At 29.2% G+C, this 27,279-nt stretch overlaps 2 protein-coding genes, 1 long non-coding RNA gene and 2 pseudogenes across 10 annotated transcripts in view; 2 read left to right on the forward strand and 3 right to left on the reverse strand.

Annotated features, from left to right (window-relative positions):
• LOC149883972 (uncharacterized) overlaps window positions 1-27,279 on the reverse strand; it is a 312,658-nt pseudogene that overhangs the window by 22,835 nt on the left and 262,544 nt on the right. The gene's annotated exons all lie outside the window — the stretch shown is intronic.
• LOC149883977 (uncharacterized) lies at window positions 131-2,597 on the forward strand. Of its 2 annotated transcripts, none has more exons than XM_090097378.1 (2): window positions 131-489; window positions 567-2,597. In XM_090097378.1, the coding sequence occupies exons 1-2, from the start codon at window positions 235-237 to the stop codon at window positions 732-734; spliced, it is 423 nt and encodes a 140-aa protein (XP_089953504.1). In that variant the 5' UTR covers window positions 131-234; the 3' UTR covers window positions 735-2,597. The 2 variants fall into 2 exon arrangements, with proteins under 2 accessions (XP_089953504.1, XP_089953505.1); XM_090097379.1 differs by having other exon boundaries at window positions 1,970-2,597.
• On the reverse strand, window positions 10,566-16,725 carry LOC149883978 (uncharacterized). Its single transcript, XM_090097385.1, has 2 exons — window positions 14,926-16,725; window positions 10,566-12,445 (listed from the first exon to the last, which is right to left on the reverse strand). The coding sequence occupies exon 1, from the start codon at window positions 16,258-16,260 to the stop codon at window positions 15,907-15,909; it is 354 nt and encodes a 117-aa protein (XP_089953511.1). The 5' UTR covers window positions 16,261-16,725; the 3' UTR covers window positions 10,566-12,445; window positions 14,926-15,906.
• Window positions 17,931-20,208, forward strand: LOC149883979 (uncharacterized). Of its 5 annotated transcripts, none has more exons than XR_016455483.1 (3): window positions 17,931-18,052; window positions 19,253-19,442; window positions 19,914-20,194. It is a non-coding gene; the product is annotated as an uncharacterized LOC149883979 (long non-coding RNA). The 5 variants fall into 5 exon arrangements; XR_016455481.1 differs by having other exon boundaries at window positions 17,969-18,057; window positions 18,563-19,442; window positions 19,914-20,208; XR_016455480.1 differs by having other exon boundaries at window positions 17,969-18,052; window positions 18,563-19,442; window positions 19,914-20,208.
• On the reverse strand, window positions 24,399-27,074 carry LOC149883980 (uncharacterized; annotated as a pseudogene). The gene is made up of 8 exons (XR_016455445.1): window positions 26,622-27,074; window positions 26,375-26,437; window positions 25,909-25,996; window positions 25,613-25,775; window positions 25,473-25,537; window positions 25,066-25,163; window positions 24,818-24,914; window positions 24,399-24,729 (listed from the first exon to the last, which is right to left on the reverse strand). The product of XR_016455445.1 is annotated as an uncharacterized LOC149883980 (transcript).

Genomic DNA, 27,279 nt, shown 5'->3' on the forward strand with positions numbered 1-27,279 from the left:
GCTACTCTTCATCAAATTGAAAAGATTATTAATCAAAGTGGTAAAATGCTGGCTGATTACAATCTGCCTGTTATTGATGAGTTTATAGGCTTAAATCTAGAAAATTTTGATGAAAATATTCAACAACTGAAATAGTAGAATTGTGTATAAACACAACCAGCTGAAGTAGTAGAATTGTGTGTAAAATGTTCCTTGCATTGGCAATGGGTGCAGAAGTTTGCATTAGCTGAAAATATGAGAGTACAAGATGGGGAAGGTGAATTTTCCCAATGGCTACTAAAACTTGGGAATGGAACAATACCTGTCAAAGAGGAGGATCCTTTTAAAGGATGCATTGAAATACCAAATCAGTGCATTATTAGAGAAAATGAATCAATTGTTGAAAAGATTTTTGGAGATGCTGATCAAAATGATTATTCTAAACGTGTGATTTTAACACCAACTAATGTTGATTCATTATCAATGAAGAAGTGCTTGAATGTCTGCCAGGTGAGGTCAAAATTTATTTAAATGCTGATCAAATTGATATTGATGACATTAATGAAAGAAATAATTTCCCTGTTTAGTTTTTGAACAGCTTAACTCCTTCAGGTATGCTACCTCATTGTTTAAAATTGAAAATTGGTTGTGTAATTATGCTACTCAGAAATTTAGATCTCAAAGCTGGGTTATGCTATGGTACTCGAGTGAAAGTTGTGCTCTTCAAAATTATTATATTGATACAGAGGTTTTGACAGGTGTTTCTGGTGGTAAATGGGTTTTTGTTCCTCGAATTTAGTTGGCTCTATCAGATTCTAATTAACCTTTTGTTCTGAAGCGTTTTCAGTTTCCTGTCAGATTGGCTTATTCAATGACAATTAATAAAAGTCAAGGTCAAACATTTGATAGAGTTGGGGTATATCTTAAAAAACCGTGTTTCTCTCATGGTCAACTATATATTGCATGTTCAAGAACTAGAGCATTTAATAGTTTGTTTTTCAAAATTGATAAACATCTTACTCAAGGTATGGTAGGTAAAAAGTGTTACACAAATGTTATATATTTTTTTTATCATTTTAATATTTTTTTTCATAGTTTTTGATAAATATACCTGTCATTTAATATGTTTATATGTGTTATAATGTTTAAATGTGTTATATGAAACCATATTTGTTTATAGCTGTATATATGTTTAAATTATGTTGTTTCCATGTTCTCAAAGTGGTGTGAATTGGCATTATGTTGAGCAAGATTGATTCTAGCCTTTCTGATTGTCTAGCCTTTTTTAACTATTCTGGAAACACAATGTCTGTTAATGTTTAGTGTAATGTGTATGGGAGAGTATGCAACCTTGATCTTTAAATCTAGGGTGTTTTAATGTCCTAAATTTGAAGTAATTGAATAACTAATATTGAATATAAAAACAAATATACTTTTATGTAGTTATATGTTGAGTAAAAAGATAAATATAGTTAACTTTAAATTGGTTTTCTTATTTTGCCTTTGATATTTTAATTTGGTTTATTATTTTCGCTGGATTTTAGGATCAAGGGTGTAAATATTCTATTGTTATGTGTTATTGTTGTGATGTTTTGTGTTGATAGACTGCTTGGCTTACCTTCACGTTGGTGTCTATTGTTAAAAATGAATAATAGATAGTTTCATTATTGGAAGTTACTGATGTTATTTATTTACTAAAAGCCAAGACAACCTTATGCTAAAAATGCAGTTTATATCTTAATTTGATTTTTTTTTTTTATATATATATATTAGTATTGTTAATCCTTTTGCACATCGAAACAGATTTTATAGATACATTTTCGATAAATGTTTATATTAACTGCCATGTCAAAATAGGTTACTATAAATAGGTAAATCGATTTTCAGTTTTTATGTGGTGTTTTTTTTTTTTTAAAGATTTACGATTGACGCATTTATACGATTTACAAAAAAAAAAACCTAATTACCTTTTATTGTAAATTTCTGTCAGTTAAAATGATATATCGATGGCTCCGCGCAAAATCGGACTATCTGCAATCTCCGCGGAAAACAAATTTGGCTTATCTGCAATCTCCGCCAAAAACAAAATTGGCATATCTGCAATCTCCGCGTAAAACAAAATTGGACTATCTGCATTTTTGCCAGATACATTTTTGGACTATCTGCGTTTTTCGGGTGCATAAATTTTTGGTGGTGTTTCTTTAAATATTTGAAGTTTTTTATAAAATTCTACAATTTTTTAAATAATAGCGATTATTTAAACATTTATTAATAGCGATTATTTAAACACAAAACCTTGATCATAACTTGATTAAGTTTGTGAGTAATCAAGTAGTTTTAGTTAAGATAAATATGTTAAAAATAACTTATGTTATTGTTAATAATAATATAGCATATGTAACAAAACATTGTTATGTTACATACTAATTGCTAAATTCATCATACATACTTTGTCAATTTTATTTAGCCTTGTTGTTGTGACTAATAAGTTTAGATCAAATTAAATTCTTGTTATGTTATGTTATGTTGCAATGTTGCTAAGTGGTCTTTATACACAAGATCTGCATATAAATATATACAGGATGTCTGCGAAATCAGGGAAATCCAACTTATAATATTGGCAGACACCCTGTGTGTGTATATATATATATATATATATATATATATATATATATATATATATATATATATATATATATATATATATATATATATATATATATATATATATATATATATATATGTAAAAACTATGTTAGTGTATTCTGTAAATAGAGTGCTCAATGGTCTTAAAGAGCAGAGCAGTAATAAATTAGTAAAAACACTTATCTAATTTTTTCTTCCACAACTTGTTTCACCATCAATAAGTAATCAGGAAGGTTAACAAATTAATCATTAGTTAACATGTTATATATTAACCTTATATATTTATAAACTTATCTTTCACCATCACTAGGTTCATCAGACTTCCTGATGAACCTACTGATGGTAAAACAAGCTGTCAAAGAAAAAATTAGATAAGTATTTTTGCTAATTTATATATATATATATATATATATATATATATATATATATATATATATATATATATATACACATATCACAATAATTTTGTGTATATATAAATATATGTATGTATATATATATACTATACGTGTATATATAAATATATGTATGTATATATATAAATATATCTATATATATATATACATACATATATTTATATATACACATATATATACACACACGCATTTATAAATATATATATATATATATATATATATATATATATATATATATATATATATATATATATATATATATTGTAACCTAGATCGTAACTAACAAAATTATTGTTATTAACCTATTTTTGTTCATTAAGCAATCAAACAATGTGGAGTTTTCTTTGTTGTCTACTTAAAACCATTCTTTTTTGGAGATGCCACTTAACTGAACACAAACTAGTTCAAAACTCATGCATGAGTATTAAACATTATGGTTTCCAACTTTTCTTAAACTCGGTTTATCAATAATTAGGATCAAAATCAAACTGAACCTAAGGTTCAGTTGGATTTGAGCTCTAAACCATTAAACATTGGTTTAATCAGATGTCACCTCAACTGCAATGATGATCAAACAATTTTGGTCCAATTATATTTGATAATTTTTTTATATCCAAGACTTTGGGATGTAATGATATATAAAAAAGGGTTGTAATTTTTTTACTATGATAGTAATAACTATGATACAATCAAAAATAGCTGTATTTTTTCTATAAAAGAATAATTACAAAATAACAAAAAACTGCTGTTTTAAATAAACATATCCTTAACTTGCACATTGATCTGAATATCAGGCTTTTATTACTTTTACAGTATACCCAATATAATAAATTATCACATTTGTAATAGACAATATTAATTACTTGAATTTAAATTATAGTCACATTTAGGTAACTTTTAACTTTAGAAATTATAATTTAACATACAAACACAACTTATCTAAAAACATCTATAATTTTGTAGTCCTAACATATTTTTAAGATCTAACATATTTTATTTGACGATAGCAATTATACACTTGAATTAATTAATTTTGTAAGCTAAACAAACCAACTTGTTATTTTCACATTTAACCAAAACATGACTGACTGCTATATGCTATATAGTATACCTATATAGTGTAGATAACACAGTAATACTACTTTTTTTTTTTCTGTTGAAAATAGACAAACTTGAAAAACACCAAACAATGTTTCGAATAAGCCTCGTAAAACTGTAAAACGTTTTCTTAATCCAGCAGCATTTTAATTTCAAATTAAATTTGAATACATAAAATTGGTTTTGCGATCAGCTACACTTTGATCAATTCATGATGTGTATACGCTTACTAAGTTCAGACTTGAGATTAAAGTAGATGCAGACTGTTCTTATTTTAGCCGCTAAAATGATGTTCTAAAAATATTGTAGATTTTTCATTTGCATTAACATACCATATGTCATGTAACTATTTAAAATAATTACTTCTAAACAAAATCAAATGTGGCAAGTGAAACTTTGTGTTAAAACTTAAACAGATTTATATCTCAGGAATAGATGGAAAATAATGCAATTACTGTCTTCTTATTAACAACTTATTCCATTTGCAGTGAAATCACATTTTGACAAGGCGCATAATTTCATGCAATAAAAACTTTGAACGCCCGGAGAATGCAGATAGTTCAAAAATAAAGCTGGCGGAAAATGCAGATAGTCCAATTTTGTTTTACGCGGAGATTGCAGATATGCCAATTTTGTTTTTGGCGGAGATTGCAGATAGTCCGATTTTGCGCGGAGCCATCGATATGCAATTGGCAGGGCTGTGGAGTCGGAGTTGTGGAGTCGGAGTCGGAGTCGGAGCTCCTTTTGGCTGGAGTCGGAGTCGGAGTCGGAAAAATTGTACCGACTCCGATTCCGGTTTTAAAAAAATCTTTCAAAGTTTCATAATTTTCATTAGGATTTTATAGTTGTTACAAAACTACAAGTCCCAGAATGCTCTGAAAGCTGTAGGATATCCAGACCACTGATCTCTATAATAACTGGATAGCGCATCTCTAATATCAAAATTCACGCCAAAATCACCATATTGGAAAGCCCCAGAACAATGAAATCTGATATGTGCGATAAAGCGATAAAGCGATAAGCCGAAAAATAGAACTTAAAGCTTACGGGATTAAAATTTTTGGGGCTTTCCAATATGGCGATTTTGGCGTCAAAAAATAAGAAGTTTTGCTCGGAGTTGCGCTATCCAGTTATTATAGAGATCAGTGATCCAGACACAATGGAAATTGTAGTTTGCAACAACTGGAGGACAAGGAGTTTGACATGTTATTTTTAGGCCTTTAAAACAGTGATAAGCAATAGGGTATTTTGCTGCTTATCACTGAGAATCATATATCACCTCCCTTGCGCTCTCCTCTAGCTTCCGTTAAACTATATAACTTCGTGATCCCCTAACTCCCGACTTAAATTGTCTGGCACTGTGCTACATATTCTTAGTAGAAAGCTAGGCGTGCCACCACCAAGCACCAAAGAGTTGCTCCACAAACAGAAAGACTGTAAGTATTTAATTAGCTTTGTTTCTCTGGAGAGAGAGAATATTAGAAAATTAGTGATTGAAAAAGCTGTTAAACAAAAAGAAGAACTTAATGAATGTCTCAAGGGACGCTTTGTGTTTCTTAACAGAGCGAACTATTTTGCAATCAATGTTTAATTCTTTTTTGAAAAAAATGAAGCAGTTACCAAAACATTGGCAGTAAAAGACGTCAAAACTAATCACACCAGCGAATTTCTCCAGGTCTCAGTAGAAAAGATTCTTAAAGAATATGAACTTAAAGAAGAACAAGTTCTTTCATGTTTGAAATATTGTCCAACTGACAATATTTCAAACATGATTTTGACAAATTCATAATGTTATTAGCGACTGCATAAGAGTTTATTGCATAACCAGAGTTCAGAAAAGTTGTTTATTCAGAAATTGTTTTCTTATAAATATTGTTTAAAGCACTAAGTGGTTGGATTATTTGTATCATAATGATGAAATAGCCGATGTTAACATTTTACTACAGTTATTTGTTGTTACGAACAAATAACTGTAGTAAAACAAACAACTATTTGTTGTTAGAAATTGGTTACTTATGAAGGAGTCGGGAGTCGGAGTCGGTCCATGATAAAATCAAGGAGTCGGAGTCGGAACAGCAGCTTACCGACTCCACAGCCCTGGCAATTAGTTCAATTTTTTTTTAATTTTCTCTATTTTATGCCTAATAATTTGTTGTACGTAACTTAGGGGATCTTTTTAAACGGGGAGTGAATATTGTTCTTTTGCGCATTTGTCAAATGTCGAGTTTTTTAAATTTTGTAAGGTGTTTAACTAATTAATTAGCTTAGTTTGCATTTGCAACACTTTTGAGGAAAGAAAAAATTCTTATATATGTTAAATTCTTATATATATTAAAAAGAAAAAATTCTTATACATGTAAATCATTGTTTTACTTTTTTCTTCTGGTAAAAGGTCTCCATCAAAAACTTGATTACTCTTAATAAAAATAACTCTATTCTCCTGACCACCATTAAGGCAAAAACGGGGAAGAGAGGTCCTTTACTAGAAACTTTTGAAACAAAGAGGGCATATAAAAAAATGGTCAGATTAGTGCCATATATAAAAATGGTCAAATGATCAGTTATTTTTAACAAATTTATTTAGTTGTGTGTATTTAACGTTTTAAAGTCAATTTCCTTTTTTTAAAGAAACATGTATCAAGGGGATACCAAAAAATTAATAATTCATGTATAATTTACCTTCACTTTATATTAATCTTATTAATTAAAGTTCATGTTATAAAAAAATATTACAAGAATTTAGCTTTACTCTTTCGTCAATTTAAAGCATGACGAAGTGTTATTATTTTGTGTCAGTAACTAAAAACGTATTGTTTTGAACTTAGCTATGTCGAGGAAAATGTTTCTGCCTTACACTAATATGACCTACATCGGTTGTAAATTACTCAATGTTAAGTAATTGGTAAATTATTTTACCTCCGCATACAGATGGTTTAATTTTTTCAATTTGAAGGCGTTTTTCTAATTGGGTATTAGTTAAGGTTTCGCAACTTTAAATTGTGGAAAACAGCCACTATAAATTAAGTAACAGACCGACGATAACCCGTATTACGGGTTGCTTTTGCTAGTATGAATAAACGAGCTAGCCCGGATCAATGATATATTATATATACTAGATGTCTAACTTGCGGGATTTTATTGGACAAAAAGTGAAGCCGCTTTTTTTGTTTAAAATTGAATCCGCCATTTGTAACTTGCGGGATTTTATTGGACAAAAAGTGAAGCCGAAAAACTATATCCGCCATTTGTAATAAGGGCAAAAACTATATCCGACGTGCGAAATAAAAGTTAAAAATGCACGTTTTTGCCCGAATTAGAAATGGCTCCCACGGCTTCACATTTCGGATCGAAGTTAGACATCTAGTATATATAATATATCATTGGCCCGGATAGCGAGATCTCACTGTTTTTTGCCGAGATCTCGGCAAACGGGCTGGTTAATTTCTTATATAAATTTGTACGCATGCGTATAAACTCTTACATTTTTTAAATTTGAAAGCTTCCGCGTAAAATAATAAATTTAATAATAAAACTGACAACTTCCGTGTACTTAAAATTTTAGTTGTTTTTCTATTATATTTACCAAAGATCCAGTATCTTTTAGGTAATGTAAAGTAATAGCTACTTTTTTATCTGCTGATAGAGCTCTAGAGTTAGGCGAAAAAGGGTCAGGAGATTAATAAGGGCTTAATTCTGAAACCAAATTCATGAAAAGAAACCGTGAAAGGCTAAAATTTGTTTTCCATACATCAATGGGAGCTACACCAGTTATTATATTATGCCACCATAAATCAGTTCTGCCAGTTTTAAACCAGCAACAACGATTTTTTCTTTTAAGGCACCTCTCTCTTGCTTGTTTCATCTTTTGAAGTGATTGTGATCGTTTTCGTAAAAGAATAATATTTCAAAAATTATCAAAATTAAATTTGTAAAGCTTATATAACACAATTAGGCTTTTAAGAAGCATTATTTGTGTTATAATACCAGTTAAACATATTGTTAAAATGTAATGTTTTTTTTTTGTCGCTAGCCGCCATCTTTAAAGTTATTATTTTACCGATTAAGAGGCCAGCCTTGCTAGAAAAAGTCAGGCTGACCTCGATATCATTTTTTATTTTTTCGGCAAAAAATTTATATAAACACTATTTTAAAAATGTCTCGTTTTCCAGGCTAGCTCGGCAAACGGGCTAGCCCTTGTAAACAGGCCCTAAACAAGTGAGATCTCAGTTATCCGGGCTGGCCCGTTTGTAATGTAAACAAGTTTAATTTTTACATGTAAATCTTAAAGCTTGCGAGATCTCGTTTAAACGAGCCAGCTCGGCTAAACGGGCTAGCCCGGTTCATATAAACAGCCCCTAAGAGACCTTTGTTACCTGAACTACAGAAAAGAGGGCGCTACTACACTTTCTCGCCCCCCCCCCCCCTATTTTTAGGATTGATTCTGATAAGGAATTTTATGCTGATTAGAATCGTAGAAAAACATAGGTCTCAAAATCAACGGAAAGTGCTCTAATCTGAAGTTGAAAGTACAAAAATATACCACAAATCGCTAATATTTGCCATCTTAAATTCACTAACTTAACGGTTGATATTGTTTTTAACAGCAAACATTGCCAGCCTGGTTTTTACTATAAGGAATTGTTTCTGGTTTAATCTATCAGGCAGACGATCGAGTTATAAAGTTATAAAACGTGTCGCTCTTGCGAAAATGCGATTCCTACTTATGAATTTTAGTTTTATAACAGAACTTACGATTATTTTTTCGATAAATTTTTTTTTGTTATTAAAGAAAAAAATTAATTGGGAAGAAAAACTTTCACGGAGTAATAAAAAAGGGTTTTCTTAATGTTCCTTGCAAAAAATGTTCTTAATAACTTTGTGTGGCTATGAAAATTCAGCCGTTTTTTGATTTACACAACCTTAGGCATGAATTATAATGTATTCACGTGATTTGTTGTTACACCTGTCTGTGGATCTACAAAGTTGAGGGTGTGCTCAACGGTACCATGCAAATATGCAGGAACTTGCAAATCATTACATGCTGCCCACATATCACTCCAGACAATAGAACCCGGAAGTATCCATTGATGTATGATTGGAATCAATGTTGCAGCATCGCGATTTTGGACAGGAACCAAAAAGCCTTTCTTCGTTGCAGGTTCATACCCACCAAATATCCACTGCTGCGGAATCATTCTACCAACTTAATATTTTCTTCGACAAAAAAACAGATTCATCTATTTCAACAATGCACCCTGGACCGCCAATTGGATCAGGGTTATTGAGGAAATATGAGACGCAAATGTCTCTGCAAAATTGATTCCAATTAGGCACCGCCGATTCGGTTCGTAAAATCCGCAAAAAGCCAATCCGACTTATTTTGCGGATTAAAATAGTCAGTTCGTAAAAATTTTTCGGATTAATAATCCGAAAACTAATTTACGAACCACTAGCGAATTTTTTTTTTTGCGGATTCACTTCGCTGTTCGGATTATCAATCCGAAAAATTTTTACGAACCACTAGCGGATTTTTTTTTTTTGCGGATTCTCTTTGCTGTTCGGATTATTAATCCGAAAAATTTTTACAAATCAATTTAACTTTAATTTGTTTAGCGAATTATACGAATCGCGTTCCGTTCGCGTCACCATTAAATGGTGTGGTCCAAAAAAATTACGTTTTTATTATGTGCGCGTCCTATAAATAGTGGATTTCTTTTTTAGTTTCAATCAGTTGTATTTGGAAATCTTAACCTACAACAATTCGTTCAACAGATCAAGTCTACTATTCTTCACCTACATTTATTACGGTAAGCCATTATTATATTAATTTGATTTAAAAGTTAAGAATATTTCAAACTGAATTTTTGCGGTTTTTTTTTTTTTTTTTTTTTGTGGATCGAATTCCTTTGCGAATTATTTCGCTTTGCGGATTGCTTCAATTAGTGGATTGGTCCGATAAAATTTATATTGTAATATTTCTTCTACTTAAATATTAACAGAAATAAAAATAGAAATAGAGATAAAAACTAGTTTGAAAAATTGTTACGCTCATTTCAATAATTAAGACAAATAATTAGTTCTTTTATTGAAAACTTTATGCATGCCTCTAAAATATCATTTATTGTTAAGACGAATATTAAGGAAAATTTTCAAATAACTTAATAAATAATTAGTTCTTTTTCGGAAACTGTTTGTATGCATAAAAAACTATCACGTTTTATTAAGGCAAATATTAAGGAAATATTGAGGCAAATATTTCAATAAAAAGTCAGTAAATCGAAAATGTAATTTGATCCGTGTTTTCGAATTTTTAATCCGAAAAGTAATCCTTATTAACAATCTGATCCGTTTTTGTGGGTTTTAAATTCAATAAATAATCCGAAATATTCGTCCGATCCGATATGGCAAACTCAATCCGATTCGTTCCTTTTTTTTTTTTTTTTTCACTTTTTTTTTCTTTTCAGATGCCTAAGCTGTCTAATATTTGGGAATTCTTCAACAATGTGGAGGAAAACAAGGCAAAATGCAAGGCCTGTGGCAAAATATACTTAATCAATAAAAGCACCACAAGTCCTTTAAGGAACCATTTGAAAAGAGTCCACTTGAATTTATATAAACAATTAGAAAGGAAAGACAAGCAAAAATCAACAATACCAGACATTTTTGATGAGCTTACCTCTGAAGACTCAGATTTTGAACAAACACAAGAAAGAGGAAAAAAGAGGAGATGTCCACAAACACAAAAAGATACACCAGTATCGCCACAGCCTGGACCAAGTGGAACTTGTGGCACTTCCAACACACAGACACTGCAAGGCAGAAAACAGGCTACCAAACCTGAATGGGAAGTTACTGACATCAATCAAATAAGAACTGTTGTTGACATTACTAAATGGGTGATTGAGGACACTCAACCATTTTCTATTGTAGAAACTGACGCATTCACCCGGATGATGAGAACTGCAACCAACGGTCAATTCAGAGCCATTACAGCAAAGAATATATCTATGTATGTATGTATGTATGTATGTATGTATGTATGTATGTATGTATGTATGTATGTATGTATGTATGTAATGTATGTATGTATGTGTATGTATGTATGTATGTATGTATGTATGTATGTATGTATGTATGTATGTATGTATGTATGTATGTGTGTGTGTGTTTGTATGTTTATTTACAAGAAGAAAAAATTGAGTGCTAAGATCTGATAAAATTGTTAAATACTATAAAAACTTATCTAAATTTTAAAAAAAAAATCATTTATTTTCTACGCTCAGAAAATTAGATGATGTGTTTTTAAAAGTGTAAACAAATCAGCATTTTCAAGAATGTTAATTTACTTAGAAAAGCGCAACTTTAAACTTTTTGATATAATCTTTATCTTATTTGAATCATTTTTTTATGCAACTGAGATATGCTTATTATGATTTCAGTTTTAGAAAGAGTTTAAAATGTTGATTTATATGGAAACATATACAAATGATCAGTCAACTAAATAAGAAAATTCGTTGCTACGGACCGTAGCCATTATTGAAAGTTGAATTTTTTTAAGTTTCTACTGCGCTTGCGTATAATAACTTAACGCTTCTGAACGACCGTGCAATCAACAATGGTACTGTCGTTTCCAATATTTAACTCTTGCCTTAAATCACTTATTGATAATCCCCGGCTCTTACCTGCACTTCTACTCCAAGCGTAAGTTAAGCCCAATATTTGCCACAATTGTAGGTGAGATTTCTCAAAGAAGCTGAATGCTGAAGGTTCTTTTGCAGCGCTTGACTAGACATCTCCAAATAACTTGATCAACTGACCCATTCTTTGTTTGCTCTGTGCAGGGCACGTTACATACTCTACAGTTCATACTTTCAGCGAGTAAACCATAAGTTTTGCACCAGTGAATTGTAGCTTCGATATCGTATTTGAATTTTGCTTCTATTTCTGTCAAAGAAAGTGAATCAAAAGCGTCTATTATTGGTCTTCGAAGAGCCATGATATGTAGATAAATGAAGAAGCAGAAAAACTTTTCTGAAGCACTCCTTTTTATATGACAAACATAATGAAAATAAATTCACGGGGGGAGGGGGGGGACTTGAAGTATTAAAAGAAAGTCAATAGTTTTAAAGAACTATTTTTTTAATTAAAAAATTTTTAACTTGTTTTAAAGTTAATTGTACTATATAATAATGAAAGAATTTTTCAACTATTTGACAAAAGTTTTAAAAGGTACTCAAGCTAACAAACTAAGAATCCAGTTGAAGCAAATTGACGCGATAAGAGTAAATGCCATTGAATTCCATTACCTGCTAGTAGAAAAAATAAAGCGGTCAATAAAAATGCGTAATACGCTTTTTTACATTTACGCAAATTTACACAGGGCTGCAGTAATAGACAAAAAAAAAACACGGTAAAATTGCACCAATCCTAATAAAAATAAGGATTTTAAATATACACCTGATTAAGGTGGTAGTATGGTCAAAATTCTAAAATCGTTTATTTCAACCAAAAAATATTGATTTTTTCAGATAATATTAAAAAACTGCATAACACATTTAAAAAAAAAAAAAAAAAAAAAAATCAAAATTTCACATTTGGACCCATTTTTTGGGTCCCAAGACCTAAAAAAGTCAAAAAGCGCTGCGATAAATATTGAGACAATGGTAGATGCTACAAAACTCAAATTTTTACTGTTTACTTGTAATATATCAAAGAACTCATGGAAGCAAAATTATAAAGTTAGCTTAAAGAACCAAGGAGATACAGCATATACAACTAATGGGTCAAAATTTACCCCAAAACAGCCCCCTTTTGGAGCCCATAACTCTGCAAAAAAGTAATGTTAAAAAAAATATACTGCTTCAGTGAGTTCATCATATATATTATTATAACTGTACAAAATTTTAAAGCATCATAACAAGTAGTTCTCAAGTTATTTATCGCACCATGCTAAAAAATCCCATTCTGAGAAATCAGCAATTTAATACAATTAACATTAAAAAAACAAATTAAAATATCAAATAAGCTCTCATTTTATTTCTAAAGATTTTTAATCAATCCCCAATGTATTAGCAGTAGCAAACTAAGTTTTTCATGAGTTTTATTTAATTTTTTAAGTTACTTATAGAAATTGATATCCTTGTTAAGAAAAATAGAAAAATTTTGAATTAAAAAAAAGTATTTTTAAAAGCAAAATTTTGATTACCAAATTCAACTTTTTAAATTAAATAGCTATATCAACTGGGAGATTGAAATAAAATAAAACTCTACAAACTTTAAGAACCATAAGCTATTCCTTCTCTTTCTTCATCTTGATCACTATAACTTTTTCTATAACTTTTTTCTATAACTATAACTTTTTTGTTTTGTCCTAATTTGTTTCCAACATTGCTTTACTTCATCAGTAGATTTTTATGCTATATTTATAATTTTTTGACCTCTTTGATTGCAAAGTATACTACAGTTTTTACCAGGATTAATACCAAGCTCTAAATAAACATTTAGCATACCAGCTAACCCTTCATTGAAATTTTTTGTATTGACTACAATAACAGTTACTATACCATTTAAAGAGTTATGTCCTCGTTTCTGCCATTTATCACTAGAAACAGTAATATCTAAAATTCCAATATTATCTCTTACTTTAAACTCAGGAGCTGCATTGATCATCGATTGTGTTGCAATATATTTGTATGACAGCTATATTTTATTTTAAACATCATTAAATATGGCTTTTGAAGTGGAGGTGGTAAGTTTAAAAAACCATATAGCTTTTTTAATGCACTGTCCTTTTCCAATTTCAGGCATTGCAATTACTGAATGTAGATTTATATCAAAAAAATTTTCAGAAATTTTACTTGAAACTTTTTTACTGGTAGAGAACTTTGTACTCAATAAACACTCAATGCAACTCAACAGCAACAAAGAACTTAAACCATTTTTATTTTTATGATCTATATTCATGTTGATAGACTTGCTCTCATAGTCAAGTCATGTTCCAACTAAGGTAAGAATTTGTACAATATTATCAAGATCAACTAAAACATAGCTAGACTCATTATTACATTGAGACTGTGGACTAGCTTCATTATTGGCAATAACATTGCTGGTTGGTGTTGTAAAGTTAGGTTAAATGTTTAAAGCATTCCTATCAATTTATGGCAATACTTTACTCACAAAAGTATCTTCATTTTGGGAAAAAATTGGTAAACTTGATTTTCTAGAAGTGCTTTTTCTTTTTTTAAACACTCTGGAGGCACCAATTTTTCTTCTCCTCAAAACATCAGTTTTCACATTGAACAATTAGAAATAATATATCTATTTTAATCTAAATTAAATAATTTAAAAAACAATAATAAATGATTATACTCTATATTCAACATCAATAACTGAAACAGATACCATTTGCTTTTAAGTCACTTTACAAACATGAAAAAAATAAAGTGATATCAGCATATATAAATGCTGGTTTTGTAATTTTTAAGGCAAAAAAGAAGCCAAATATTACTTAGTATTTTCTAAAAACTTACAATAGAAAATACTTGCTTAAGGCAGTTCAATAAGAATCAATAGATGATGTTTACCTTGTTGCTATGCCGTTGCTAAGGAGCAATACTTCATAGTACTTTTTTTAAAATGAAAAATAGAAGGCTTTATATAAATTATATTGGAAAATAAATAATTCTATCATTTTCAGCATGAATGAAAGTTCCAAGAAAAGTTATTTTCAAAAAATGAAAAATTTTGATATTTTTGACCATACTTCCACCTTAAGAACTTAACGCACTGCGGTTACACCGGTTCTTTGTTCAATTATTCGAAATCTTTAATACAAAAAACAATAAGGGCAAAAACTATATCCGCCATTTGTAATAAGGGCAAAAACTATATCCGACGTGCGAAATAAAAGTTAAAAATGCACGTTTTTGCCCGAATTAGAAATGGCTCCCACGGCTTCACATTTCGGATCGAAGTTAGACATCTAGTATATATAATATATCATTGTTAAGGTATTCGAACATACGGTATATTAACACGAGACTCATGGAATTCCATGGTTAAACCAAAAACTATATTACGAAGCGATTGGTGGATAGGTGATATGATAAAATTAAAAAAAAAAATTGGACAAACTAATTTAAAGATTTAAATCAATTAACTAACTATGGTTGTAACGGGTGGCTATGGCTACTTATTTTCATGGCTGGCGAAGGCATTTTTCACAGCTGGCTAAAAATAAAGCAGTGCTTGGCGACGGCTAATGGCGGCGGCTTGCGGGTCTAATTTAAACTAAAAGATGCTAATTGTTTTCTGACATATTTATTTAATGATAGTGTAAAAAGCACTATCATTAAATAAATATGTCAGAAAACAATTAGCAAAATATATATATATGCATCACACTGATTTAGATATAGATGAGGGTACATGCATAGACTGGTTTAGGGAGAACCTGGAAGTAAGTTGATAACACATTGAAAGGTTTGGGTTAGGGCAGGGATCAGCTTTTTTTCATTATTCTTCCTTCTTCTAAAAAAACACACTTAAAGATTAACTTAGTTGTACTTGATGGATGCCCGCCAATTTATTTTGATAAAATACGCAAATTGTAGTTTGTTTAGTAATATTTTTGAAGAAAAACAATGCCTTTATGCTAATTCATTTATAGATACTCTTACCATTGTAAATGACAAATAATGCTTTTAAAACTTTGTGGTTATGAAAATAACATTTTTTTTTTCAATTCATAAATGTGAAAAAGCAGAACTTAATGTTGGTTTTTAATTTGAATTAGCTTTGAACTATTTTTTTTTCTTTTCGGTAAAGGATTATTTTCAATATCCATGATATTATTGTTAGTAGATTGAATGTTACCAGTAATTGGGCGAACAGAAAACTGTGACTTGATTGTATTGTCATTGTAGCCAAAATCTTTGATAGATGGATTATCTTTTCTGCGACCAATTGCACGTTGTCTTCCTAAATAGTTTTCAAGGTCATCTGGGCAGAATCTTTCAGAAAATACAAATTGAACACCATTTTCAAGTAAAAATTTAACAACTTCTTTAAATGAATGCACTGTAATTTGCAAACCTTCATAAGTTTGAGAAGAAATAAACATTTTTGATTTTGAGTTCTCATCAAAACCACAATTTAAAGTATAAGAGGAAGTTATCTAACCAAGCAAATCTTGAATCATCTACTGATTTATAAGGCTTTAAAAATGCTTTTCTTTTTGTTATATGCTCAACACTGTTCTTTACATTCAAACAATCAAATAACATATCCATCATTAAACAAAATTCTGCAGTTCCAGCAGCTTCTGGTGGTCCAAACTGCTTTAAAACATTTTCTTCCGTTTCGCTCAATACTTGGGAGGCAAGACGTACCCTCATCACAGAATATGGTGTTAAGTTTACATGATCTCTTGTTAGTTTAGGAACAAGTTTTAAACCTCTTTCTAAATCAGAATTGTAAAATGTTGAAATAAGATTCCAAAGAAGAAAAAATCCACTATTCCACATGTAGCGTGATTTACATCCAGAGCCAGAATTACTTAGGCAGTTTCTTATAACTTATCTTTCTTATAACTATGGACCATGCGACTAATTATTAAAATTATTCAAATAGATTCATTCAATAATTAAAACTATTCAATAGAGCTAGTTTAGTTTGAAGCTTTTTATTTATTTTTTTCTTTCAAACGCTTATTTTCGTGATGACACTATTTTTGTATTTGTATTAGACATTTTAGCTCTATTTTAACTATTATTAAAAGTTAAAATACAGCTAAAATGTATATGTGCGTGTATAGTAGTATGTTTATGTGTGTTATTCTGTATGTATATGTATGTATGTATTTATGTATGTATATATGTATCTATATATATATATATATATATATATATATATATACATACATACATACATACATACATACATATATATATATATATATATATATATATATACATACATACATACATACATACATACATACATACATACATACATACATACATACATACATACATACATACATACATACATACAGGAAGTCTGCTAGATCAGGGGAAATCAGGGAAATCAGATATTTGGAAAAAATCTAGGATAATCAAGGAAATTAGGTTGAATTTTAGAAAAATCAGGGAGAAATCAGGGAAAATGGCTCTTCATCAAACTTACATAACTTAAATAAGTTGTATATAGTACATGTAATATAAAAGTTTATTTGGCAAATAGTTTTATGAACTTCTCTTGCATCAAGCGAATCTTGAATCTTCACTTGCAAAAATATAAACAATAATACAACACATATTAAATCTATCAATACTTGATACATATAGTGTGGGTTGTATTATTGTTTACATTTTTGCAGTTGAAGAGCATTTTTCTAAATGAATCTAGGTCAATTTTTGTGAAGTTTAATTTGGGTAACTTTAAATTAAATCAAGGAAAACAGGTAGAAGATCAGGAAAATATCAGAGAAAAGTCAGAGAAATCCACCTTAAAGTATTGGCAGACATCCTTTACATAACATGCATGCATAAAAGTTGTTATATTCTAATATAAATGTTATATATAATAATTTATATGTATGTATTTTGTATATATTGCATATAATATATGCCATATATACAATATTGACATAATATATGCAGTATATTAACAAATGGTATATGCAATTGCATATACAATATGACATATACATTTCATATTAAGCATATATGACATTTATATTATATATATATATATATATATATATATATATATATATATATATATATATATATATATATATATATATATATATATGTATATTCATATAATGCATATAGTTATAGCATTTTATTAAAAGGGACATCGACTTCTAAAAACTGAGAAAACTGTTCAAAATTTTGGCGATCAGGAAAGTAAGGTTTCGGATAAATTATTTTTTTTTTTGTTTTTTTTTGTTTTACTACTTGTTATACATTGTATATGTGTTACGCATACATACATTGATTATGATGCTGACATATATTGACAAAAGAAAACTATTTATATTTTTTGTGTAAAAAAAAAAAAAAATTGTGTTTTAATTAAAGTCATAAATGGATGAGGGCTTTAAAAAAATACATATTTCATGTTACAAAAATACACATTTCTACTTTTTTTATGCAGATAAAGGTTTTAAATAACGCTCTTTTCCGTGACCTTAATAACACAGTACAAAAATGTGCTAGAATTTTTACAGCAATCAATTCACCTACAGGGATAAATAACATGAATGTTTAAAACTTTAACTCCAAATATTTGAGTTCCATAACATCTTCATCCGTGTATGTCTTCAATTTAATAACTAGATTGTGTTTTTGAAACCAGTTTTCCAATAACATTAAAATGCAATGAAATATTATTTATTTATTTATGTATGTTTATAGAGAAGTTGGCAGCTTTGGAGTTAAGATTAACAGAACTGGAGCAAAAAAATAAGTTTTTAGAAGTTTAAAGTTTTTGGATAATGAAGACATTGTTGTCAGTGGCGTACCTAGGGTAAATAGCGCCTGGGACAAACACCGATCTCGCGCCCCTCCTCCCCCACATAAAGTACTTAATTACAATTTTTTAATAAATGATGACGCAAACTTTATTTTATATAATATATTTATTTTATATAATATATTATTTCTTAATTTATTTTATATGACTCTCGCTTATTGTATTGCAACCAAGCCTCTTTTGCGCCCCTTTCAGGTTGGCGCCCATGGCATGTGCCCTGCCTGCCATACCCTAGATACGCCACTGATTGTTGTTCCCCCTGGCCTTCCAATAGAAAGTAAGGAAGATTTGGAGAGGCTTAACCTTATGCTACAGATGAAATCTGAGATGGCTCTCTATAAAATTTGAAATTATTTTTTATATTATAATGTTTCTAGCAGTCTACAGGTTGCGTTTAAACTTGTAACTATTATTTTATAAGATCAAAGATAAGTTTTTTTATAAGTCTTATAATTGTAATTTATCAAAGGTATAATACCTTAGTTATATTATACCGCATTACATTTTCATTTACCTTTGAAAAAATAATTTAAATATAAAAAGTTGTAATATGTAGCATTATTTGTTTTTAGGTCGAATATCTGCGATCTATTGGCAGTAAAGTTGAACGTCCAAAATACATACGATGTGTGTTGGGAGCCATGTTTTCCAAAAATTTTAGCGTTTCATATAATCTAAACGGATCTTTAAGTAAGATGATAGCTACTGGAATGGGCAAGATTAAGTTGCAATGTTATCATTTTGTGTTAAAGTGCTTACTACGTAAGTATTACTAGTTATGTAAATTTTTAGTCTATTAAAGTCAACCGTATTTTTATATTTACAAAAATATGTTTACAACACTAAGAAAGAAAATAATATGTTAGTACTTATGACAATTACCAGTGTTGTCATTAGTTGTGAATTTGTAAGATATTATATTCTCCCTTGGTGACTTAAACTTATTAATGCCTTATTTTATTGTTAACTAGAGACATTAATTGCGAATGTAAACCATGATTTATTAGTATTCAACTATATGATTCTTAAAGAGCATATAGAAATTTGTCTTGAACCGATAAGCTAATTGCTCTTGGTTATCATATGCACATATTTTTAAAACTGTTAACCAGTTAATGTAATTCTTGATTTGCAAAGTATACGTATAAGAGCATAAAAATAACTTAAAAATAATTTATATTTAAACAAAAAATAAATTGAGTTTTTAAATTTATTTTCATTTTATTCTTTTAGCAACAGTAAGAATTCAGTATCTTAATTCCAAGGATAAAGATATTTACCCGATCGTTTCAAGATGGTTTCAGGGCGCAATTGATCAAGGAGATGGGCGAATAAATAGACAGACGAAAACTAAGGTTATAAAAAATCAATTGCAGTTAATCAATGAAAAGAATATTAAGTTATTATTTTCTTTTGCAAATTTATAAAAGCTTATTTATCTTGATTTTATTTATAAATCTAATTTTTCTTAATTATTATTAATAATTATCTAATAAATCGCCACGTTTTTAAATACTAGCGTTTTAAAATATTGTTTTTAATTAAAGCTGCCAATATTAGTTTCAAACCTTTAATAATATTAACTACAATAATAGAATATTTTTAGTTCTTTATTTGTAAATATTTTTCTTTAATGGTCTGAAAATAAAAGTGCAATGATAAAAAATTTGTTCTTTTTTTTTGTATTCAACTAAGTTATCTATAAATAATACAATATTTTGTGCGGACAGTAGTACTGTTTGGTAAAATCTGATATACAAACAATCACTATTAAATAGAAAATGAAATATTAAAAAGCAAAGTTATACTTTGTTATTAAGTAATATTCAAAACATGATTTATAACTTTTGCACTTTTAAATTTAAGCGCAAAAGCGAATTTAAAAAATCGCGAAAAAAAATCATATAGTTGGGCCGGTAATGGTACCAACTGTTAGACAACTATTTTATTACTGTTGGGCCGTTAATGGCAACCAATAGTTTAAAAACAGTTGGCTAAGTGTTGGTAAAAGCGTTACGTTTTTTTCACGGTACCAACTAAATAGCCGACTGTTGGCCCAACTGTAGCTAATAGTTGGTTATTAGGATCGGGCCAACTGCTTACCAACTGTTCGATGTTTACTGGGTAGGGCCCTTCAATCATCAGGAATCAGCTCCTGACTTCTAATGTAACTTTGATTAATCTGTTTTCAGCCATAAACTTTGAGAAAAGTTGCAGAATGCTCAACATTTATTTTTAGTATCAGAAACGACACAAGCGTCCAATAATCAACATGTTCAATTAACTTTGAATTCCCAAATTCAACATGCACATATATTAGTCACTGATTGTTCGATCTTTACTTAAAGCTGAAATTCGGAGAGGGAAAAGGAAACTGTCATCTAGTGATTTAACAGAAAGTAATAAAGAAAAAAGCTCTCAGAGTCAATCAAAAGAATCTAGAGGCAAATAATTAATAATAAAAATAAAGAAAAAACGAATAAAATAATATAGCTTCATATAATTTTATATGTTCTTTTCTTTCAGTAAACCAAAATGGTTGAAATAAACTTATTTTCTTAATATTCAAAGTATTGTCGTTTTCTTTGTTTTTTCATTGGTAAGTTTAATGGATTATTTGAGAGTTCGTTTTGGTTATTTTAGTACAGACACTTTTAGTGGAGGTTTTAGACTTTAAAGATTTACTTTTTATGTATTTCAGTACCTGTTAAGCTTTTATATACTCAAAAATTTGTAAACATATAAAATCATGAATAAAAAAAAAAGAACTTAAAGTTGTATCTACGTATTAAAAAGAAAAGAAGAGTTGTTGTATTTTTTATTTTTTTGTAAAGATATTTGTTTTTTTAACTCATTTGTGATTAAAGACATTCTTTAAGCTGATACTAATATACAACTAATGCATATTTTAAAAAATCTTTATAATTTATTCATTAAAAGCACCATAAACAAAAACCAAATAAAATTTTATTGTCATACTTAAACATTTTTTTAACATTTACTTAAACAACTAAGCTTATTGCTTTAAATTATCGTATGAAAAAACAAACTTCTGCGCTATACTAAAAAAAATAATTTAAAAAGAAGCTGTTACAGTTGTTGCTGCTGCTGTTGTAGCTTTTATTGTTATTATAGCTGTTGTAGTAGTAGTATACTATTAATACAACGTACAAATGTTAAAGCAAATATCCTAGAGAATTTAAAAACGTGTTCAGCTATTTTGTACGTGTTTTTGTTAATGATTATATAAAAACATATATATTATATGAAAAAGGGCTTTTTTTAACATGATTTGCTCATCAGCAATTCAAAACTAAATCTTTAGGTTAACATTTTTATTTTTAAAGCATGTTGTTGAATATCATTTCGTGTTAAAAAGCTTTAAATAAATATTTGAATCCCAGGTGAAACGCGAAGTTCGTCGAATCATAATTTTTCATAAGTTAATTCGGTTTCCGCAAATGTATTCTTGGCAGGAGCAACTCTTCACCAAACGATACATTCGCTTTACTACTTTGAACTTTTTTTTGTCAAATTTTGTTTGGTTTTTCAACTTACAAAGTAGATGAATATCGTGGAACTTAAACTCCACTGGATGACAAGAATGACATTTCCATTTTTCATCAAACTTCGATGGGTATGTAGAGCTCGTACAAAATCCTGAGCAAAGTTTGTTTTGAACGTAGACCGGGAAACACCCACGCATGCGGTAGATGTCGGTAAATGGAACTGTCACGCATTTTTCTTGAGTTACCATATTGTTGAAGTGTTCTAATGAGAATGATTTGTTTCCAACAAAGAACTTGTCCCTGTATTTGTAAACTTCATTGTCATCTTCGTTTTCTTCTGCCAACGATTTATTTATGCAAATTAGATACAAAACCAGCGTTAAGTAAAGTTTTAACATTTTTATTTCTTAGATAGCATGCGTTGAAACGAAATTCTGTGAAAGTCCGTAAATAATAATCCACAGCTTACTAAAATGTCTTTTTTTTTACGTTGTCGGCAGGTTAAATAAAAAAAACGAAATAAGAATATTTATTTAATAAAACAAATATTAGCTCTACTACCTCATTTACTCATACTGTCATTCGTTTTATGATGGAAAAAGCAAGAAAAATTGTCTTAAATTATTATTATTGTCAACAGACTTATCAAATTAAACATATTTAAAAACTGAGTTTGAGTTTTTACACATAACCAGCTTATTTTGAAAATAAACACGTATGAGAGAAACAACAAGGGGCAGCTTTTATTATGTTCTTTGCCGAAGATCCATTTTATAGGTATGTGTGCAAAATTTTTAAACTATTCAGCTATTTAATTATTTTACATCATTGTAAAGAGTTTTAAACCAGTATAACGATGGTGAAAATTTCATAAAAAACTAATGATTCTACTAAAAGTTATGCCCACTTAAGTGACAAAAATTCATTATAAGGAATGCTTAAGAAAACTGCAGCCAACTTAAAAAATTAGCGTTCGGCTTACGGTGGTTTTATAATAGAACTTCATTATTTAGTTTTTAGCGCATTACTTTGCCTCGGTTATATTTTTATTCAACTAATAACAGAATATGGTTTTTTTTGTGTGTAAATCATGTTTTGAATACTTTAAAAAAATCACCATTATTTTAAATAAAGTTTCATTTTTCTAAAAAAACAATTTTTTAATGAATAAAAAAGTCAAATGTACAAAATGTTCATAATCTTGAATCCCCCCCCCCCAACCTCTACAACAGAAGAATATTTGGTACCTTTACTGCGTGCAAAAATAGAATATGAGCGTGTCATTATTTTTTAATAAAATTTGGCAGGTACATAGAAAATAGATGTATAAAATTGATTCAAAAGTTTGAAAAAAAACCCATCATCCCTTCAATGTCAATTCACTTCCAGAACAGGAATGAAGTTATGAATAGCAATGAAATCACTAAAAACGTTAGTAACTGCAAAAAAAAAAACGAATTGCAATAAACTTACAACACTCTACTTTTAAAATATTATCTAAGTCAATATAAAATTCTAAAAAAAAGACGAGAAAAATCCATCCTTACGACACCTACCTCGAGCACGCGGTGAAAAAATGGTCACAGATTTTAGCTTTAAAATCGGTGCCGTAAATCGCAGATACGCACATACCTACACTTTAGATACGCCTTAAATTAACTAATAAAACCGTAAAAATACACTTTGGAACACACAAAAAAATAAAAATAAGCCATTACCTTTTCTTAAGTAAATAAAAAGCGGTGATTCTAAATATATGTTCGTTATTACCTAGCCTGTTCTAGTTTTTTGAAAATTCAAAATAAAATGAATTTCAAAAGCTTAATACGTAGGTTTCCCAGCAGGCAAAAAGATATCTAAAATGCATCTAATATGCATCTGAGAACTGGTCTAAAAGATGTCTAAAATCACGTCGTGAATAAACGCTAAATAGACGTCTTTTAGATGCATATTATTCGATAAAAAAATAAATGAAATATACTATTGCACATCTTTTATGCATCTAAAGCGATGCACCTTTATCAAATGAAATGCATCTAAAAGACATCTATAAGATAGACATCTATTTAGCGTTCATTCACGACGTGATTTCAGACATCTTTTAGACTAGTTTTCAGCTGCATATTAGATGCAGTTTAGATATCTTTTTGCCGACTGAGTTAAGACTAAAAAGTCTTTAAAAAATTACACAAGTAAAGAAACAATTAGGTTTAAGTTGTTGAAATTTATTTACCAAGATTATAAAACAAATGTTTACAATAAGAAAACTATAATTCTTTATTGAGTCCGCCAACTCGCTGTTCCTCGATATCGGTATCTAAAATATAATGTAATAGCATGTAAATAAATGCACTAATGCTTTAAAGATATGTAGAACGATTAAAAAATCTGTTTACATGAAACATATATAAATTTTCACTCGGCTTGTTGCCAAATTTCATAAAAACATTAAAGATATGAGATATAACACGTCTTTCTGGTACAAAGTAACCTTATTAGGCTGTTTTTTCCTATTTATTAACCTCTTCATCTTCAGTTATCTGAAGAAGATATAATATATAATAATTATATTAGTTAATTTGAAAATATAATTTTATTGATTTTAACAACAATATATCACCAATTTACCTGTATTAAAGTCTTTTTTTTCTGATTATGAGCAGGAGCATTTTTCAAAAAAATTTTTCTAGATCTTTTATTGATTCAACATTTTATTCACAGGAATCTGTCAAAAAGAATAAATTTTAAAATACTCAACATAATTTACTTTGGTATAGATAAAGGTGATGGAGACAAAAATAATAGTATGGCACAAAAATGAGTTAAAGAGTACGTTTTAAATTCAGAGAGCAGTTATATACACATTAAAACTATACCTTGTAAAACACTCCAGATATTGACTAGGTTTTCAAGACTTATTTTTTCCCCATTGCCAATTCAATTTACTTTAGATTGTAGCTGATTGGAAAATAACCTGACAGATATTTTCACAATAAACTAACATATACTTGAATATGTTAATGAAATGAAATATTTGAATACATGAAATAAACTATTTAAATGAACTATAATTTATAAAGTTTTATAATCATTAGATTTAAACCCCTAATAAAATTACTTTTGCATACAGATACTAGTTTAAATACCTACAGAAAATTACTCAAAAACTTTATTATTTCCAAGTTACAAGTAATTGTTAGTCTAATGGTAAAAATTATTTGTTTTTTGCTGCTATTTAACTAATTTTCTGATTAACAGAAATTAGATTAAAATTGTCATTTACCTTTTCATGATTATGAAAAAATGCTCTCTTGGCTTTCAGGCACCAACTATTTTCAAACTATCAAGCTAAAATATACAACATATAGAGTTAATTCTGAACTTTCAAATAACCCAAAGAAAAACAAGATAATTAGATCATACCAAGTTATTATATTCTGATCATCATTTAGTTTATTATTAAGTGCTACCAATTGGTCAACTGATTCTAGGAACTTTATCCCAGTTGCATGAAACTTTACTTTTACAAGCTCCTTTAAAATAAGTTTTACTTCAGCCAGCTCTTTGAGAATAGAATGTTGTACCTCTATAGATAATTGTGTATTTGTGAATAAAGGTCAGTAGTTACCTCAAAGTTATTATTTAGCTCATGAAACCAAATAGCAAAAATATCCTATTAGTTGTTTATTAATTGATCCTAACAATGTTTGGGTACATACCCTCTAGTGACATATCCAGGCTGATTTTGACACTGGTATACCAGTTTGGGCACCCAAAATATTCTGCCATAACTCCAGATCAAATTAGCTAAAATAAACATAATTCATATATTAGTTCTTTTTAGAGGGTAATGTAGACTGTTCTGACAGCATTCCAAGTATTTGGACACTGATTCTCAAATATTGTTATTTGGAAAAATGATTTTTTTGTTACAAATATCCATGCAGCTGTGCGCTGACTGTTTTTTTTTTTTTTTTTTTTTTTTTTGCTCCTCAAAATAGGTCCTCAAAATATAAGCCGAAACTCTTTTTACCTGTGTCCCTAAATAACTTCTAGATATATCACTGACCACCAACATTATACAAATGCAAAAGAAAGGAATGAATAAAAATAAACCCCCAAAAAACATATCATTTTTTATTTTATTCACTCCCAGTAGTTGGCTTTATATTTTTGAAAGCTTACTTTTATATCAGCATTATCTTCTTGCATAGAATCAGACAGCGGCAAAAGAAGCAGACTGGAATCCTAATAAAAACAGTCTGGACTGTAAATAAACTACTTTGCAATATTGTATTTACAAAAAAATTAATACATGCAAATTATCAGTTAAAAAGGCTAAAATGAAAATAAAAATTCAGGTGCTAAAGAGAACCTTACTTTGACAGATTAACAACTAAAAATTGACATATTATTCTGCTTTATTACATACCATTATTGATAACTTCCTCTTAACTTTCTTAGGGCTTGGGTTAAGAGCAATTCTTGATCTTTCCCCCTGTAAAAAGTTTGGCTATCAAACTACTATCTCCTCCTAAGATTCCAACATTGTGTTAACTGTCTAAAGATACAAATGAGGATTCCAGTATATTCTTTTATTCCTTTTAAATATATCTACGACTTCGTTGTTGGTATGAACTTTTTGTAAAGGGCATAAATTGTATCTAGATAAAAATGTTCTTACTTCAAGACAAAAAAAAGGCAAATAACTCACACCAGTCAAACTTCTAAAAACTCCTTCCTTTCACTGTTGCTTTTAACCATGTTTTTCAAATGAAACGTTATGTGCACAGCCAACCACAAAGCAGTTTTTGGCGTTATTAAAAACACCATATATTACTATAAAAATACACATTTATAGGCGCTAGTGCACTTTCGCACCCTCCACCCCCCACCCCACCCTACCCCACCCCTTTTATATTGCAGATTATGATAGAAAATTTCATGCTGATTTAGAAAAATATAAAAACATATACTTGAAAATCAACGGAAAAGGCTCTGACTTGAAGTCAAAGTTTTAAAAAATCCCACTAGGATCCCTAATATCGCCATTTTTTAAAAATCTCTTTCAAATCACTTTCATTTTTAAC

Source organism: Hydra viridissima, unplaced genomic scaffold (genome assembly GCF_058129835.1).
Source record: "Hydra viridissima isolate aposymbiotic clone 2 unplaced genomic scaffold, HvirCarnegie_v1 scaffold_9, whole genome shotgun sequence".
NCBI classification, from domain to species: domain Eukaryota; kingdom Metazoa; phylum Cnidaria; class Hydrozoa; order Anthoathecata; family Hydridae; genus Hydra; species Hydra viridissima.